This window comes from Pseudophryne corroboree, chromosome 1, assembly GCF_028390025.1.
Source record: "Pseudophryne corroboree isolate aPseCor3 chromosome 1, aPseCor3.hap2, whole genome shotgun sequence".
Classification (NCBI taxonomy): Eukaryota; Metazoa; Chordata; class Amphibia; order Anura; family Myobatrachidae; genus Pseudophryne; species Pseudophryne corroboree.
Genome location: NC_086444.1, coordinates 47,569,755 through 47,588,427, shown reverse-complemented (window position 1 = coordinate 47,588,427; position 18,673 = coordinate 47,569,755). Strand labels below are relative to the sequence as shown.

The following is an 18,673-nucleotide window of genomic DNA, read 5'->3' as shown; positions in this document are numbered from 1 at the left end:
TATACTTACCTTTCTGGTGTCCGGGTGTGGGCCCTCTCCTCTCCCGAGCTCCGTAGAGTCTACAGCGCATGCGCAGGTCTCTGAAAAATTGCGTTTTTTTGGGAGACTTGCGCATGCACTGTCCATAGCAGCGATGTTGATCGCATATGTACTAACATATGCGATCAACATCGCAATGCGGTGACGGAGGCCCCCCGCGATACCTGTGAGGGAACACGGCAGCAGGCTGTCCTCGGCGCCTCCTCCTCCCCCCTGCACCCGGAAGGACCTCCGGCTGCGTTGCTAGGGGGAGGAGGATTTTACCTTCCGGGTCCAGGCTGCTTGGAGGAAGGTATTCTGGCGACTAGGGCGGTCGGCATCTGCGGCGGGGGGGCGGTGGAGGCGGTGGGTTGCGTCAGCCGGCGATAAGAAACCCATAGGCTTCTATAGGGTATCGCCATCCAGAGATGGCGATACCCTGCGCGGCAAAAAAAACGGCGACCGGGTCTTGGTACATTTGAAAATGCAGTAAAACCCCCGAAAATGGGGGTTTCACTGCATTTTTCCTTTAGTACATCCCACCCTAGCTCTTTAAACTAGGACGCTCATAAATTACACAGGTTCTGGGGCTGGCTGTCTTCAAGCCGGTATGTCATCTGGTTTTAATCAGCCACAAAACCTGTGTAATCAATGAGTATCCTGATTTAAAGGGATGGTAAGCCTCACTAACACGATCCACAAGTAGGGCTAATTATGTCACATGCTAGTCTGTGAGGAGATCTGGAAAACTTGCACTGTCCTGAGGATCGAGTTTGAGCATGTTCAAGCATGGATAGCCATAAAACCTGGGATGTTACAGTGCCTTGAGGCCTGAGTCTGGGAATAGTTGATACGCCAGAAGATAGATAGATAGATAGATATGACACCTGAGCACAATAGTGTATTTGTTGTGTATGAATTGTTACAGACATGTGTCTATGACACCACCAGGTCACCAGTGTATTGCACAACACAGCACAATGTATCCACTAGTGAAAGTTGAGAGGAAATGCTGCTTCTCAATGTGTAACACCGGTGGGAGTGGGGAGGAGTCATGTGACTGCTGGGATTAGTGTGCTGGTCACATGTGAGGGACTGGGTTTATTACTGGGGAGGTGCAGCTCCTCTCACAGCCCAGGCAGGTCTCAGTGCAGTCACAGGACCTCCAGGAGAAGCAGCACCATGGGTCTGGGAGTATTCACCTCCAAGAGTTTCCTCATCCTGCTCAGCCTGGTGTTTGTGGTAAGTCTCCCCTCTACTCTCATTGTATATTATACACAGTGCTATAAAGTGGGGCTGGCATTATCTGCTGCCAGCTTCCATCTGTGCTGAGGCTTTGTCAGGACCCTCTCCTGGCTGTAATCAGGGGGAACAAAACAAAGTATAAAGCTTACAAAACAAGTAACTAGTCAGATCTCTGGCTGGCTCAGTGGGTAGGGGCTTCAGCAGCTGGATTGATATTTCCTGCTGTATTATCCTATATAATAAATGGCTAACTGCTCCTCACCTCTATGGGGGGGAATTCAAGTATTTTGTGTGCCAGAGGCCAGTAGATGGCGCTTGATGGGATAATTGAAGTGTTGCCTGGTTCAGGTGCTTGCTGACAATTTATGGTAGTGCTGTAGTTTTTAGTGTGCCCATGACCTGGTCTAACCAAATGCAAATACAGACTGCGCTATCTCATCTCCCCACTGCCTGTAACCAGGTGGTTCTACCTGCCTGCAGTCTGTGTGGCTCTTTCTCTCTCCCCCCCCCCCCCCCCCCCCCTGCCTGCAACCAGGTGGCTCTACCTGCCTGTGGTCTGTGTGGATCTCTCCACTGCCTGTAACCAGGTGGCTCTACCTGCCTGTGGTCTGTGTGGATCTCTCCACTGCCTGTAACCAGGTGGCTCTACCTGCCTGTGGTCTGTGTGGATCTCTCCCCTGCCTGTAACCAGGTGGCTCTACCTGCCTGTGGTCTGTGTGGATCTCTCCACTGCCTGTAACCAGGTGGCTCTACCTGCCTGTGGTCTGTGTGGATCTCTCCCCTGCCTGTAACCAGGTGGCTCTACCTGCCTGTGGTCTGTGTGGATCTCTCCCCTGCCTGCAACCAGGTGGCTCTAACTGCCTGCATGGACCTTCCCAACTCCTCTCCAACTTCCCCCTGCCTATAAGGAGGTGTCTCTTCCTGACTGCAGTCTGTGGATCTCTACTCTCTTCTCCCCTCTCCCTTTTGTCACGTGCAGAGCTTGCTATCTGGGCCACTAGTTCTGCTCCTGCTGTATACAGGAAGGTACAAGGTGCACTGGATAATGACACGCTGGCTTTAGTTCTGCCCACACTCATGTGACCTACCCATTGATACTGACCAGACGACTGTTTTATTTTGTTGAGTCATTCATTTTATTGCTGCAAGCTCCAAGTAATTTTATGTTGTGCCCATAGACCTTGTATAGGTAATGAGACACGGAGGGGGAATGTAATGGGTCCTTGGAGAGGTTTAATTTTAATAATAATAATAACCCCTGCTGCCTGGGAGGCTGTTCAAGGGAAATCGCATCCGAATTTAGCCTCCGACATGTGTCTGTAGTGTATTGGGCCCATAACTCATGACTGTCCCGGTTTAAAAGGATAGTGAGCATACTCGTAGCAACCAATTGCCATAGAGGTAGCATTTATTAAGTACATTCTATAAAATGCTATGTATAAGCTGATTGGTTGCTTTGGCTAACTTGTCCACTTCTCGCTGCTTGATACATAAACTCCTAAATATTTTGAGGCCAAGCTCAGAACATGGGGTCCCCGGGGTTGGCATAACTTAACTGCTTCAGAACATCGGTAAACTTGTTTGGAATATTAAGTAAACCTCCTTTTAACACTTAGGGGGGGTATCCAACTACCCGTGGTGAATTGTATTCCTGGGAGCTATCCTAATATGCCTGATGCTGGCACTTATTGGGGATTATGCTGAGGCGCTCGATAACATATAGGATCTTATCCCCATTCCCATGTGTTAACGCACGATCGCGGTTTTTTTTTTTTTCCTGCCAGTTGAAACGGCCTGTAATAGGTTACTGCGATAATGATCGGTCATGAATCGCCATATCTGGCTGTTTTTATCAGCTGAAAATGAATCTGCGCTAATTGGATACGGTCCTTAAACTGCTACATGTATTAATTTGGCGTAATGTTCTGAACAACTTTTTAATTTATGATCTGAAGCAATTTAATTATACTAACCCTGGGGGTCCCATGTTCTGAACGTCTGCATTCTCTTTCGCTAAAGGTGATAGGTGTTCGCTTTCTTGTTACCGCTTGTGCAGCTGACGCCAGCACGTGCATGTAGCAAGGGAACACCCTGGGATTTAGTTTTGACTGTTGAATCTCCATCCTCATACTGCAGGACAGGCATTCCCAACCTCTGTCCTTAAGGCACCCTAGCCGTGCAGGTTTTAGGGATATCCAGGCATTAGCACAGGTGACTAAAATCAAAATAACCAGGTACTAATTATCTATGCTGATGCCTGGATATCCCTAAAACCTGCACTGTTAGGGTGCCTTGAGGAGCGTGGTTGGGAACGCTTGCTGTAGGTCTAAGGGTACGGTGTTAAACTGTGAAGAGACGGTGTTAACACTTCCTAATAGAACGCATGAAATGCGGTGATAGACTTTCTTTGGAAGAAAGTTGTTTACTCTGTAGTTTTGACTTACAGCAGAGTTTCCCAAACTCCACCTTTTTTTACAATCCAGCTTTTAAGGATATCCATGATTGAGTACCGAGGTACTAATTGAGTTCCCTGTGAACAAGTATGGATATCCTTAAAACCTGGCCTGTAATGGCTGATATTAGGAAACTGGACTAGTGTGTGAGCATTACACGCATTCCATATACACATTCATCTCCTACTTTTCTGGTATATCACTAGCACCAAAGTGGGTGGGCCTAGAACAACCTGTAACTAATCTGTGTCTGTACGAGAAGGCCTATGTTGTAGAAACTGTGGGTCCATATTTTGCTCTAATTAGAACAGCTAAACCGAACAGCATAATATGCAGATTTATAGCATAAAGGTTGGTTTAATCTGTTCTAATCTTAACCAGTGGTTCTGGTCTGGGCTTGTTGTTTGCCCTTAAGGGACATACAGGACTGTTTGCAGGCCTCTTGCGGCAATTTTTTAACTTAAGTGATGCAGTGCTATTGTATGGTAAGACAGTGCCTGCATTGTGGTCATTTTCTTCTCCAATGTCTGTCGCTCTCCATCCCCCATTTCCTGTCTGTCTACCTTTCAGCCAGGTCCCCATAGAGCACAGGTTCTCAAACTCTGTCTTTAGGACCCCACACGGTGCATGTTTTGCCAGTCTCCTCACAGAATCACAAGTGAAATAATTAACTCCACCTGCGGACCTTTTAAAATGTGTCAGTGATTAATTAATGCACCTGTGTGGGGTAATGAGGGCCGAGTTTGCAGACCTATGCTCCATGGCAGTGGTTCTCAAACTCTGTCCTCATTACCCCACACAGTGCATGTTTTGCAGGTGCACAGGTGTATTAATTACTCACTGACACATTTTAAAAGGTCCACAGGTGAAGTTAATTATTTCACTTGTGATTCTGTGGAGACCTGCAAAACATGCACTGTGTGGGGTCCTGAGGACCGAGTTCACCGAGGATACTATGTAGTATCTGGTCTGCGTTGCCTTGTGCCACTTTTATTAGCAGTCTGCTTTATTATATAGTAGTGTATTTACGTTGCAGTGCTCTTCAGCTCCTTTTAGACCATATTACCCTATCTATAATGGTTATAATATTATATGCATCTGATCTGTCGGTGAGCACAAGGCGGCATGTGACAGGGAAGCATGATATGAGGAAGGGAGCGGAGGGAAACGGGAAGCCACAGACTAGGCTGAATAGGGGAAGGATCATGGCCCAACACGGCAGGGAGTAGAGAAGTGGGACTGGTCAGGCTGGTGCTGGGTGCCAGGGCACCTCTATACAGCATGGCATTTCTACATCCAGCGAGACCCTTAACTGTCACTTGTAGCTCCTCTAATCTGTGATTCATGATCACTATGCTCTGGGTGATCCTTTAAGGAACCGCTGCATACAATAACAGTACCTAGACCTCTGGTGACCTCACTTCCTAAATTACGATGACATCACTCTGCAGTGATCATGGGACAACACATTTATGTGTTTGGTTCCCTTTGTACACCATCTTCCTGTGTTATAGTCCTTCACAGCCTGTATGCTGTTGTCACATGTTCTCCATAGTCTAGACACGAGTGTAGATTTGCTACAACTCTCTGGTCATCGGCAATAAACTTCTATACAAGCTTAACTTTGGTGGGAGCCTTCCTAGCACTATGGGGGGGGGGGAACTTATCAAATCTTGGAAAAGGGTAAAGTGGAAAAGTTGGCTATAGCAAACTGCTTCTGACCATTTTCTACCCTCGCCTATAAAAATGTAGGAGCTGATTGGTATTTTACTGCTCTCCAAGATTCCAAACCTGAGCCCCCCCCACCACATAATCAAGGTTGTGGTAAATCTTCTACACCTAGCCTCCAGAATGGCAATGGAATAGATTGTTCAGTACAGATGCAATCCAATCCATTTATAAAATCTGTGGATGAATATGGTGCAACCACCTATAGTAAGCAATTCCACCACTTCACTGCTCTTACCGTCAAGAAGCCTTCCCTACTGTACTTTGCTGGTGATTGTCTTTATGCCATTTGTATTTTGACAGTCACCTGTATAATCTGGTAAATTATTATACAGTGTAGGTCAGGCATGTCCAAACTGCAGCCCTCCAGCTGTTGAGAAACTACACATCCCAGCATGCCCTGATACAGCTTTAGCATTCTCTGACAGCAAAATTGTGCCAGCGCATGCTGGGATATGTAGTTTCACAGCAGCTGGTGGGCCGCAGTTTGGACATGCCTGGTGTAGGTGATGGGTGAGCTGAAACACAGGTCGTATTTATTCATTTAGTCGCCATCACCTTAAGGTAACTATCTCTGTGTATCCTGAAAATCTGTTGTGTTTACATCATGTTCCTGAATATATTATCCATTGTTTTTCAGGCAGCGGCTGCTGGACTGGGTTATGTCGGAATTAAGGTTATTGTCACCTATAAGCAATATGAGGACTTCCTGGGAAACGCATACGTGATGCTCCCTGCTATAATCGTCCTGGCTGTAGCTGTGGTTCTGTTCATCATTGGGCTGCTCGGCTGTTTCTCTACTATCCAGGAGTCCTGCTGTGGCCTGGGATGTGTGAGTACTGTTCTCTGAAGGGGGGAGATGTATCGAGTCATGGAAGCCTCCCAAAGCAATCGGCTTCTGTCATTTCATAGACTGTGCTATATAAGACAGAAGTTGGCTGCTATGGGCAACTTCTCCACTTTAGCCCTTCATTTACCCCTATGGATACGGGGTAAATGAAGGATGGATATTTCTCAGTGTAAGGAGAGGTAGAAGTTTTTTCCTATTGGTTCATTCATTGTAACTTGGAAGCCATGTTGTAACATCTTAGAAGATCTAAAACTCTAGCCATATGCCTTTTGTATCGGCTCTTACGTACTTTTGAGTTATTACAACTAATGTTGTCCCTCTCTTCTGTCCTTCCAGTTCATGTTCCTGATATCCATTATATTTGCTGCTGGAGTGATTGCCCTCATATTAGGACTCGTATACAAAGATAAGGTGAGGGCTCTCAAAATGAGAACTTGTTGTGGTGTGCGCTCAAAATGGAGCAGCAATTGAATTGCTCCGTTGGGGGGCCATCTCTAGTGGTGGCTGAGGAGACCAACAATTGACTTGGCCCTATGGAATTTGTTAACTGTAGAGCGTAGTCTGACTCTTTAAGATATTCCTTCAGGAGATCCCTGGTGGAAAGCTTAAATGGTGGCTGCGTAAAGGGAGGAGGGATTTAGGATCATGGATGGGTGTTTACTTGTGAGGGAGAACCCCTGAAAACTGGTTTTCATTTGGTATAGTAGGTAAGTATGTTGAAACTCTGTCCATTCTAACCCTTGTTTCTCTATCGTCCTAGTGGATGCTGGGGTTCCTGAAAGGACCATGGGGAATAGCGGCTCCGCAGGAGACAGGGCACAAAAGTAAAGCTTTTACAGGTCAGGTGGTGTGTACTGGCTCCTTCCCCTATGACCCTCCTCCAGACTCCAGTTAGATTTTTGTGCCCGGCCGAGAAGGGTGCAATTCTAGGTGGCTCTCATAAAGAGCTGCTTAGAGAGTTTAGCTTAGGTTTTTTATTTTACAGTGATTCCTGCTGGCAACAGGATCACTGCAACGAGGGACAGAGGGGAGAAGAAGTGAACTCACCTGCGTGCAGGATGGATTGGCTTCTTGGCTACTGGACATGAAGCTCCAGAGGGACGATCACAGGTACAGCCTGGATGGTCACCGGAGCCACGCCGCCGGCCCCCTCACAGATGCTGAAGCAAGAAGAGGTCCAGAATCGGCGGCTGAAGACTCCTGCAGTCTTAAGGTAGCGCACAGCACTGCAGCTGTGCGCCATTTTCCTCTCAGCACACTTCACACGGCAGTCACTGAGGGTGCAGGGCGCTGGGGGGGGGGTGCCCTGGGAGGCAAATGAAAACCTTTAAAAAGGCTAAAAATACCTCACATATAGCCCCAGAGGCTATATGGAGATATTTACCCCTGCCTAAATGTACTAAATAGCGGGAGACGAGCCCGCCGGAAAAGGGGCGGGGCCTATCTCCTCAGCACACGGCGCCATTTTCTGTCACAGCTCCGCTGGTCAGGAAGGCTCCCAGGTCTCTCCCCTGCACTGCACTACAGAAACGGGGTATAACAGAGAGGGGGGGCAAAATAAATGGCTATATATTAATATAAAAGCAGCTATAAGGGAGCACTTAATCATAAGGCTATCCCTGTCATATATAGCGCTTTTTGGTGTGTGCTGGCAGACTCTCCCTCTGTCTCCCCAAAGGGCTAGTGGGTCCTGTCTTCGTATAGAGCATTCCCTGTGTGTCTGCTGTGTGTCGGTACGTGTGTGTCGACATGTATGAGGACGTTATTGGTGTGGAGGCGGAGCAATTGCCAAATATGAGGATGTCACCTCCTAGGGGGTCGACACCAGAATGGATGCCTTTATTTGTGGAATTACGGGATAGCGTCAACTCGCTTAAGCAGTCGTTTGCCGACATGAGGCGGCCGGACACTCAATTAGTGCCTGTCCAGGCGCCTCAAACACCGTCAGGGGCTGTAAAACGCCTCTTGCCTCAGTCGGTCGACACAGACCCAGACACAGGCACTGTTTCCGGTGGTGAAGGTGACGAATCAACCGTATTTTCCAGTAGGGCCACACGTTATATGATTTTGGCAATAAAGGAGATGTTACATTTAGCTGATACTACAGGTACCACTAAACAGGGTATTATGTGGGGTGTGAAAACTACCAGTAGTTTTTACCGAATCAGAAGAATTAAATGACGTGTGTGATGAAGCGTGGGGTGCCCCGATAAAAAACTGCTAATTTCAAAGAAGTTATTGGCTTTATACCCTTTCCCGCCAGAGGTTAGGGAGCGCTGGGAAACACCTCCTAGGGTGGACAAAGCGCTAACACGCTTATCAAAACAAGTGGCGTTACCCTCTCCTGAGACGGCCGCACTTAAAGATCCATCAGATAGGAGGATGGAAAATATCCAAAAAGGTATATACACACATGCAGGTGTTATACTACGACCAGCTATTGCGACTGCCTGGATGTGCAGTGCTGGGGTAGTTTGGTCAGAGTCCCTGATCGAAAATATTGATACCCTGGACAGGGACAATATTTTACTGTCGTTAGAACAAATAAAGGATGCATTTCTTTATATGCGTGATGCACAGAGAGATATCTGCACACTGGCATCACGGGTAAGTGCTATGTCCATTTCGGCCAGAAGAGCTTTATGGACATGACAGTGGACAGGCGATGCGTAGAGGAGTTATTTGGGGTCGGTCTATCGGAATTGGTGGCCACGGCTACGGCCGGGAAATCCACCTTTCTACCTCAAGTCACTCTCCAACAGAAAAAGGCACCGACCTTTCAACCGCAGCCCTTTCGTTCCTTTAAAAATAAGAGAGCAAAGGGCTATTCATATCTGCCACGAGGCAGAGGACGAGGGAAGAGACAGCAACAGGCAGCTCCTTCCCAGGAACAGAAGCCCTCCCCGGCTTCTACAAAAGCCTCAGCATGACGCTGGGGCTTCGCAAGCGGACTCGGGGGCGGTAGGCGGTCGTCTCAAGAATTACAGCGCGCAGTGGGCTCACTCGCAGGTAAATCCCTGGATCCTGCAGATAATATCTCAGGGGTACAGGTTGAAATTAGAGACAGAGCCACCTCGCCGTTTTCCTGAAGTCTGCTTTACCAACGTCCCCCTCAGAAAGGGAGACGGTTTTGGAAGCCATTCACAAGCTGTATTCTCAGCAGGTGATAGTCAAGGTACCTCTTCTACAACAAGGGAAGGGGTATTATTCCACTCTTTTTGTGGTACCGAAGCCGGATGGCTCGGTAAGGCCTATTCTAAATCTGAAGTCCTTGAACCTGTACATAAAGAAGTTCAAGTTCAAGATGGAGTCACTCAGAGCAGTGATAGCGAACCTGGAAGAAGGGGACTTTATGGTATCCTTGGACATCAAGGATGCGTATCTCCACGTTCCAATTACCCCTCACACCAGGGGTACCTCAGGTTCGTTGTACAAAACTGTCACTATCAGTTTCAGACGCTGCCGTTTGGTTTGTCCACGGCACCTCGGGTCTTTACAAAGGTAATGGCCGAGATAATATTTCTTCTTCGAAGAAAAGGCGTATTAATTATCCCATGCTTGGACGATCTCCTAATAAGGGCAAGGTCCAGAGAACAGCTAGAGATGGGTTTAGCACTATCTCAAGAGGTGCTAAAGCAGCACGGATGGATTCTGAATATTCCAAAATCCCAATTAATGCCGACAACTCGTCTGCTGTTCCTGGGGATGATTCTGGACACAGTTCAAAAAAAGGTTTTTCTTCCCGAAGAAAAAGCCAAGGAGTTATCTGACCTGGTCAGGAACCTCCTAAAACCAGGAAAGGTGTCTGTACATCAATGCACAAGAGTCCTGGGAAAAAAATGGTAGCTTCTTACGAAGCAATCCCTTTCGGCAGATTCCATGCAAAGGGATCTGCTGGACAAATGGTCAGGGTCGCATCTTCAGATGCACCTGCGGATAATCCTGTCGCCGAGGACAAGGGTATCCCTTCTGTGGTGGTTGCAGGAGGCTCATCTATTGGAGGGCCGCAGATTCGGCATGCAGGATTGGATCCTGGTGACCACGGATGCCAGCCTGAGAGGCTGGGGAGCAGTCACACAGGGAAAAAATTTCCAGGGAGTGTGGTCGAGCCTGAAAAAGTCTCTTCACATAAGCATTCTGGAACTAAGAGCAATCTACAATGCTCTAAGCCAGGCGGAACCTCTGCTTCAAGGAAGACCGGTGTTGATCCAGTCGGACAACATCACGGCAGTCGCCCATGTAAACAGACAGGGCGGCACAAGAAGCAGGAGGGCAATGGCAGAAGCTGCCAGGATCCTTCGCTGGGCGGAGAATCACGTGATAGCACTGTCAGCAGTATTCATCCCGGGCGTGGACAACTGGGAAGCAGACTTCCTCAGCAGACATGACCTTCACCCGGGAGAGTGGGGACTTCATCCAGAAGTTTTCCACATGCTATTAAACCGTTGGGTAAAACCAATGGTGGACATGATGGCGTCTCGCCTCAACAAAACACTGGACAGGTATTGCGCCAGGTCAAGAGATCCGCAGGCAATAGCTGTGGACGCGCTGGTAACACCTTGGGTGTACCAGTCGGTATATGTGTTTCCTCCTCTGCCTCTCATACCAAAGGTATTGAGGATTATACGGCAAAGAGGAGTAAGACTAGTGGCTCCGGATTGGCCAAGAAGGACTTGGTACCCGGAACTTCAAGAGATGGTCACGGACGACCCGTGGCCTCTACTTCTGAGAAGGGACCTGCTTCAGCAGGGTACTTGTCTTTTTCAAGACTTGCTGCGTTTGACGGCATGGCGTTTGAATGCCAGATCCTAAAAGGAAAAGGCATTCCAGAAGTCATTCCTACCTTGATAAAGGCAAGGAAGGAAGTCACCGCGAAGCATTATCGCCGTATTTGGCGAAAATATGTTGCGTGGTGCGAGCAGCGGAGTGCTCCGATGGAGGAATTTCAACTGGGTCGTTTTCCTACATTTCCTGCAATCAGGATTGTCTATGGGTCTCAAATTGGGATCTATTAAGGTTCAAATTTCGGCCCTATCAATATTCTTCCAAAAAGAATTGGCCTCAGTCCCTGAGGTCCAGATTTTTATCAAAGGAGTACTGCATATACAGCCTCCTGTGGTGCCTAAGGTGGCACCGTGGGATCTAAATGTAGTTTTAGATTTCCTCAAATCCAATTGGTTTGAACCACTAAAGAATGTGGATTTGAAATATCTCACATGGAAAGTGACTATGTTACTGGCCCTGGCTTCGGCCGGGAGAGTATCTGAACTGGCGGCTTTGTTTTATAAAAGCCCTTATTTAATTTTCCATTCGACATAGGGCAGAGCTGCGGACGCGTCCGCATTTTCTCCCTAAGGTGGTATCAGCGTTTCACCTGAACCAGCCTATTGTAGTGCCTGCGGCTACAGACGACTTGAAGGACTCCAAGTTGTTGGACGTTGTCAGAGCCTTAAAAATATACATTTAAAGGACGGCTGGAGTCAGAAACTCTGACTCGCTGTTTATACTGTATGCACCCAACAAGTTGGGTGCACCTGCTTCTAAGCAATCGATTGCTCGTTGGATTTGTAACAAAATTCAACTTGTACATTCTGTGGCAGGCCTGCCACAGCCTAAATCTGTTAAGGCCCATTCCGCAAGGAAGGTGGGCTCATCTTGGGCGGCTGCCCGAGGGGTCTCGGCATTACAACTCTGCCGAGCAGCTACGTGGTCAGGGGAGAACACGTTTGTAAATTTTTACAAATTTGATACCCTGGCAAAGGAGGACCTGGAGTTCTCTCATTCGGTGCTGCAGAGTCATCCGCACTCTCCCGCCCGTTTGGGAGCTTTGGTATAATCCCCATGGTCCTTTCAGGAACCCCAGCATCCACTAGGACGATAGAGAAAATAAGATTTTACTTACCGATAAATCTATTTCTCGGAGTCCGTAGTGGATGCTGGGCGCCCATCCCAAGTGCGGATTATCTGCATAAATTGTACATAGTTATTGTTAACTAATTCGGGTTATTGTTGAAGGAAGCCATCTTTCAGAGGCTCCGCTGTTATCATACTGTTAACTGGGTTTAGATCACAAGTTGTACGGTGTGATTGGTGTGGCTGGTATGAGTCTTACCCGGGATTCAAAATCCTCCCTTATTGTGTACGCTCGTCCGGGCACAGTACCTAACTGGAGTCTGGAGGAGGGTCATAGGGGGAGGAGCCAGTACACACCACCTGACTTGTAAAAGCTTTACTTTTGTGCCCTGTCTCCTGCGGAGCCGCTATTCCCCATGGTCCTTTCAGGAACCCCAGCATCCACTACGGACTCCGAGAAATAGATTTATCGGTAAGTAAAATCTTATTTTTATATTTCACAAGTTACCATAGTGTATGGACGGTATATTCAGAAAAAGTAGCCTCACATTTTCACCAGAAAGCTCCCAGTAATGTTATGTCCCTAGTCTTGAAAGCCTCCTGCTGTTCGTGACTCCTAATGCCAGTCCATGTTGTGCCAACCAAGGATGACGTAAGGTTGTCTCTTCTGCAGAAGATATGCCCACCTATTCCCTATTAAGAGGGATATCAATGCAAGACCACCATGTGCTCTGTCGGTACAGAACATATTGCGGCCATTTGTCGTTTTCTTTTTTTCTTTCACAGAAGAGAGAATGCAATTTGGTACAGGTACTGAGATTTCAGAAGATGTTGGTGTCCCTCTGGCCTATGCTTGTATACTGGCCTGGCAAATCTGTGTCTGGTCTTGCTGGGCCAGACACACTAATTAATATATATATATATATATATATATATATATATATATATATATATAGAAACAAAATATCACTTGTATATACCTCTTTCGGACATCAGACCTGTGAAATTGCTGGGTCTAACACACCAGCAAATCCTTAGATCTCTGCTCCATGTCCCTGGTCGTCTGCATTCAGACCCACCTAAGTCCTGGGTTGATGTGCTTTCATGCACAATTGACCGGGATTTTTGTAAGGGGCATTTTTAAAGCAAGAAGGATTGGTGAGGGTGATTGAAAGACCAAGTGGGTCTATCTGGAATCTAGACTCATGCCAGAGGCTGCTCTTACTAACTGTACAGTCTGTAGTTTTCACATGGATGATGCATATATGCAAGTATAGCTAAAATGTTGCCTACCTTGTCTGAGAAGATGGCAAAACACTATACTGATTAGTCTGTGGCCGCAATCTACCTCCAAAAACCGGTCTGTCGGGCATGAAAACCTTCCTGCATGCCGGACAGATGTGCTAATTTGTGCTCAGATATACTTTCCATCAACCAGACTTATCTGACAATCATCTATGGTAGGCCTGGCCAATCTGTAGTTTCACAACAGCTGGAGAGCAACAAATCCCAGCGTTCTGTGCCACACTTGCTATTTGGTGATGCTAATACTGGGGCAGGGCATGCTTGGATGTGTAGTTTCACAATCGTTGGAGAGCCAATGAGAAATATTGAATAATGCATTTATTTTTTTTTTTTTTTTTTTATAATAAACTTTTGCCTTTCTGTCACTTGTGTTAATCCTTATGATCTAGATCAGTCCAGAACTCCATAAGAACATGGATGAATTGTTTGCGCAGTACAATGGGAAGAATACACAGAGTTCAGCTGTTGACTTCATCCAAGAAGAGGTATTTATGAATGTGACTGTTCTGTTGCGGAATGTGCCCAGCAGTACCAGTCGTTGCTCTTCGTGCAATGTTCTTTACATTTAAGGCCGGTTAGACCAGCTCTTTAAAACAAAAACCTAGTGGTACCTGCATATAAGACAATGGCTTTCTCTTGTGTAAACCAGCTAAAAAATTGGCTTAAAGTTCACAGAGCGACTGTCTAATGTGTACGGACCTTAAGTCTTTGTCAGCCTCTAGCATGTTGCTCTCTGGTTCTAAGTCTTTGTCAGCCTCTACCACTTGGGGCATCTACCTAGCGTATGGCCGTTACCAGCCTGCTCGCCCGCTCTGGTCCCTCCCCTGCTTCCCGTGTGTCCTAAATACTATGGTTTCTTTCCTTTCTTGTGTATAGTTGCAGTGCTGTGGTGTGAACAACTACACCAGCTGGCAGAACACCACCTGGATGAAAACGAACGCCAGTCTACCGTTAAGCTGCTGTATGAACGCAACGGACTGTCGTGGAAAGCTGGATGCTCTAGACAAGATCAACCAGGAGGTAGGAAGACCAACCTTTGAAAAGTACTTGTTAACTGGTCCGTGTAGAATATTGCTGGGTTCATATAACTGGAGCGCTGTAGGTGTCTGTTCTGTGAAGGCGCTAATGTGTGGCTCTGGCAGTGTGCATTGGATGGAAATATTGGCCCTCATTCAGAGTTGCTCGCTGTAGTTTTTCGCAACACAGCAATCGGGTGGAAAATGCGCATGCGCTAAGTAATTTAACAAACCGTAGTAGTTTTACTGAAGCTCAAGTGACGTTTTTCAGTCAAGTGTTCGTTGTTTGACAGGAAGTGGGTGTTTCTAGGTGTTTTCAGGGAGTGTGCTAAACGCAGGCGTGACAGGGAAAAACACAGGAGTGGCTGGAGACACGGGAGTGGTTAGCTGAACGCAGGGCGTGTTTGTGACGTCAAAGCAGGAACCAAACTGTCTGTAGTCATCACAATCTAGGAGTAGGTCTGGAGCTACTTAAACTGCAGGGAAATAGTTAATAGCAGAACTGCTAACCATTCGTTAGCAATTTTGCTAAACTAAGATACACTCTCAGAGGGCGGCGGCCTAGCGTACGCTGCTAAAAGCAGCTAGTTAGCGAACAACTCTGAATGAGGGCCATTGTATAGTCTGTTGCACGCTGAAACTCCTGAACTTCCGGTACGTATTGTGCGACTGTTTTAATTCTTGGTCTGTAATTCCCATTCACAGGGCTGTGAAGTAAAGTTGGAGACTGTGGTCCACCAAGTAATGAGCTTCTCTATGCTAGTCATACTGGGATTTGCTGTGATTGAGGTACGTGCCGTGTAAAACTGGTATTGGACTAGTATGTCAATGTGGCCACCAAGAGGCCTTGTAGGGCCATGGTATCTTGCTTGGGGTGGCAGTACACCTTTGTCCACACTTAAAAATAATACCAGTGGTGTAGGTATGGCTACCGCTCAATGTTGAGTGGGATCTGCATCCCACCATTGTGTGGGATTCCGTGTACTCGTGTTACTGTGGTGGCACATAGGGACTTATACACTATCTCTAGTGGTGGCACTTGATAACGACTACAGCCCTACTATCTAGTAGAACGGATACACCAATGGTCAATTTAAAACTCTTATTCGTATTTTTGTGATCTTTGTATGAGAATGAAATAAACAGGACTCCAGAATGTCTTGGCATGGTTAGCGTTCTTGACCACCCGCTGACACTCTAAATGTAAATTATTATTTTTTTTCTTGCAGTTACTTGGCTTGATAAGCTTGTGCGTCATCTACCGCAGAAGTGCAACAGAAGGATACCAGCTGCTCTAGGACCTACTGTGGTTTATAAAGCTTCAGGAACCTCTATTAAAGTACAGTGGCCTTACGGATGATGTTCGATGGATCTATTGCACGGCATTCTTATCACTGGACCTGCTCTGTGTAAATAAGGACTAGAACTCTCTAAACTTCTAATTTCAATTGTAAAATGGAAGTGGCAATAGCCTGTAGTACTAACTTTTTTTTTTAATTTTATTTTTTGTTTTCATTTTTGTTTTTTTAATGTTTGTGTATGTGTCTGCATTTCTGTAACTTTTGGAATAAAACAATAAGTAATGTGTAATTTATCTTTACATTTATTTTATTCCCTCCTCTCTGTTCAGCCTTTATTAAATTATGTGGATCGACCACAGTTGGGCCATTCCTACTATGAGCTGTAAGTACAGGGAACTTTTCAGGGGCTTTTTCATGCTGGGCACATTATAAAAATATGTTTCATGTTGAAGGAGGTCCTCCATCTTCTAACAAAACGGATGTACGACAAAGCTGAATTAAAGGGCATGTCCTTGCATTTAGGTTCCTTTTTAATGTGTAGGTTGTCATGGGGGTGGAATTGGCATATGGATGGCATGAGTCTCTGAGAAGTAGCGTATTGTATCTTTATTTAGGCTGTATCGCAGGTGCAGCAAAGTCTCCTAGTGTACCAGATGCTAGGCTGTAACTTTAACTGCACAAACTGGGTTTACACACACACCAAGCTGCAGGTGCAACGCAACAGAGCCTGTGATGAGGGAAAAGCCACGGCACCTCTTACGGATTCAGACTGTGCTGCACCAAATGTCGCATGAACCAGTGCGTGCTAGCAATGCAGCTCTGTCACTTTCTATTTGTCAGACGCACATTTGGGCAAACATTTTTTTTTTAAATATATATTCCCCCCCCCCCCCCCCCCCCCCCCCTCCTCCCTCCTGTCTAAACGGGACTGTTAAGACGCTGCGAAACGGTTGACACAACTCTGTTGATGTGCTCCTCATCTTCCTCTATAGTCCCCACTGTGGTGGGGGGGAGGAGAGGAAACATTGACTAGACAATGTAGTTATAACTACCCTTTTGCATTCCCGATTTACCCTACTTTATTAGAAGCCCCTAACTGCATAAAGTGGTTCTGATGCCCATATAGCAACCGAAAGGATCTAGCTATACCTTTCTAGAATGTACTAGTTTTGAGGAAAAGAGAGGGTGGTGGTACCACCCAAGGTTTTTAAATATTTAAGCTGATAATGTCCTCTGAAAAAAACTGAATTATTCTTGAATTGCTTCTAGATATAACAACCATATGTGAATGGGATGTAAGTCCTTTTACATATACATGTTGCTTTCAGTGGTGCTCCCTAGAGTCAAAAAAGTAATCAACCAAAAAAGCCATACAAAGAAGTATAGACAAGTGGACTCTTTTTTTTTTTTTTTTTTTTTTTTTGGGAGCACTCTAATTCAGAGGTGAAAAATTGTAACATGTCACTGGTAAAGTCATTTTTATTAGACATTTGTATGATTTGAGTTTTAAGGCGTATAAATATTTGAGTGATGTAGCCTCGCGAACATATAGACGTGAATTATTCAACATAAGTGATCACAATATCACAATTTGCGAATTGCTGGCAATAAGTGGTCATTGTACCTGGATTAAAAAATCATTGCACATTATTTCTCATATGGAATATGACTTTTTTTTTTTTTTTTTTTTTTTTTTTTCTGCATGTATCAATTATGGATCATTGTGGTTGCAGAGAATTAAATCATAGGTCATATGAAAAACAGTACCTTGTGGTATTTGTCAAATGTGACCATCTATTTGGAGCCAATTTATTGCAGTACCAGGGTGTTCAGAGGTGGTCTCCCATCCTATTACCAACCTGGCCCTTCACTACTTAACTACCAAGGCCAAAAAAGACCGGGCGTCTCCAGTGAGGTATGACCGCAAATATTGAGCTCACCTTTTTGGACACCTATACATATTGTAACGTGATCACTATATTTCTCTGACCATCCTAGTGGATGCTGGGAACTCCGAAAGGACCATGGGGAATAGCGGGCTCTGAAGGAGGCTGGGCACTCTAGAAAGATCTTAGACTACCTGGTGTGCACTGGCTCCTCCCACTATGACCCTCCTCCAAGCCTCAGTTAGATTTTGTGCCTGGCCGAGGTTGGATGCACACTAGGGGCTCTCCTGAGCTCTTAGAAAGAAAGATTTAGGTTTTTTATTTTCAGTGAGACCTGCTGGCAACAGGCTCACTGCAGCGAGGGACTAAGGGGAGAAGAAGCGAACTCGCCTGCTTGCAGCCGGATTGGGCTTCTTAGGCTACTGGACACCATTAGCTCCAGAGGGATCGACCGCAGGCCCAGCCTTGATGTTCGGTCCCGGAGCCGTGCCGCCGTCCCCCTTACAGAGCCAGAAGCATGAAGATGGTCTGTAAAATCGGCGGCATGAAGACATCAGTCTTCACCAAGGTAGCGCACAGCACTGCAGCTGTGTGCCATTGCTCCTCTCACACTTCACACTCCGGTCACTGAGGGTGCAGGGCGCTGGGGGGGGCGCCCTGAGGCAGCAATAAAAACACCTTGGCTGGCAAAAATACCTCAATATATAGCCCCAGGGGCTATATATATATATATATATATATATATATATATTTATATATATTATTAAATACCCCTGCCAGATTCCATAAAAAAAGCGGGAGAATAGGCTGCAAAAAAGGGCGGAGCTATCTTCCCTCAGCACACTGTCGCCATTTTTCCCTCACAGCTCCGCTGGAAGGAAGCTCCCTAGCTCTCCCCTGCAGTCTACACTACAGAAAAGGGTTAAAAAAGAGAGGGGGGGCACTAAATTTAGGCGCAGTATACATTATATAGAAACAGCAGCTATAGGGGACATAACTCAGTTAGTCCCTGCATTAT

At 46.3% G+C, this 18,673-nt stretch overlaps 1 protein-coding gene across 1 annotated transcript; it reads left to right on the top strand.

Moving 5' to 3' along the window:
• The first annotated feature begins 1,123 nt into the window (after positions 1-1,123).
• Positions 1,124-16,058, top strand: LOC134895171 (tetraspanin-36-like). Its single transcript, XM_063913856.1, has 7 exons — positions 1,124-1,260; positions 6,085-6,276; positions 6,631-6,705; positions 13,842-13,937; positions 14,329-14,472; positions 15,174-15,257; positions 15,698-16,058. Exons 1-7 carry the CDS (start codon positions 1,201-1,203, stop codon positions 15,764-15,766), a joined length of 720 nt encoding a protein of 239 aa, XP_063769926.1. The 5' UTR covers positions 1,124-1,200; the 3' UTR covers positions 15,767-16,058.
• Positions 16,059-18,673: the final 2,615 nt, after the last annotated feature.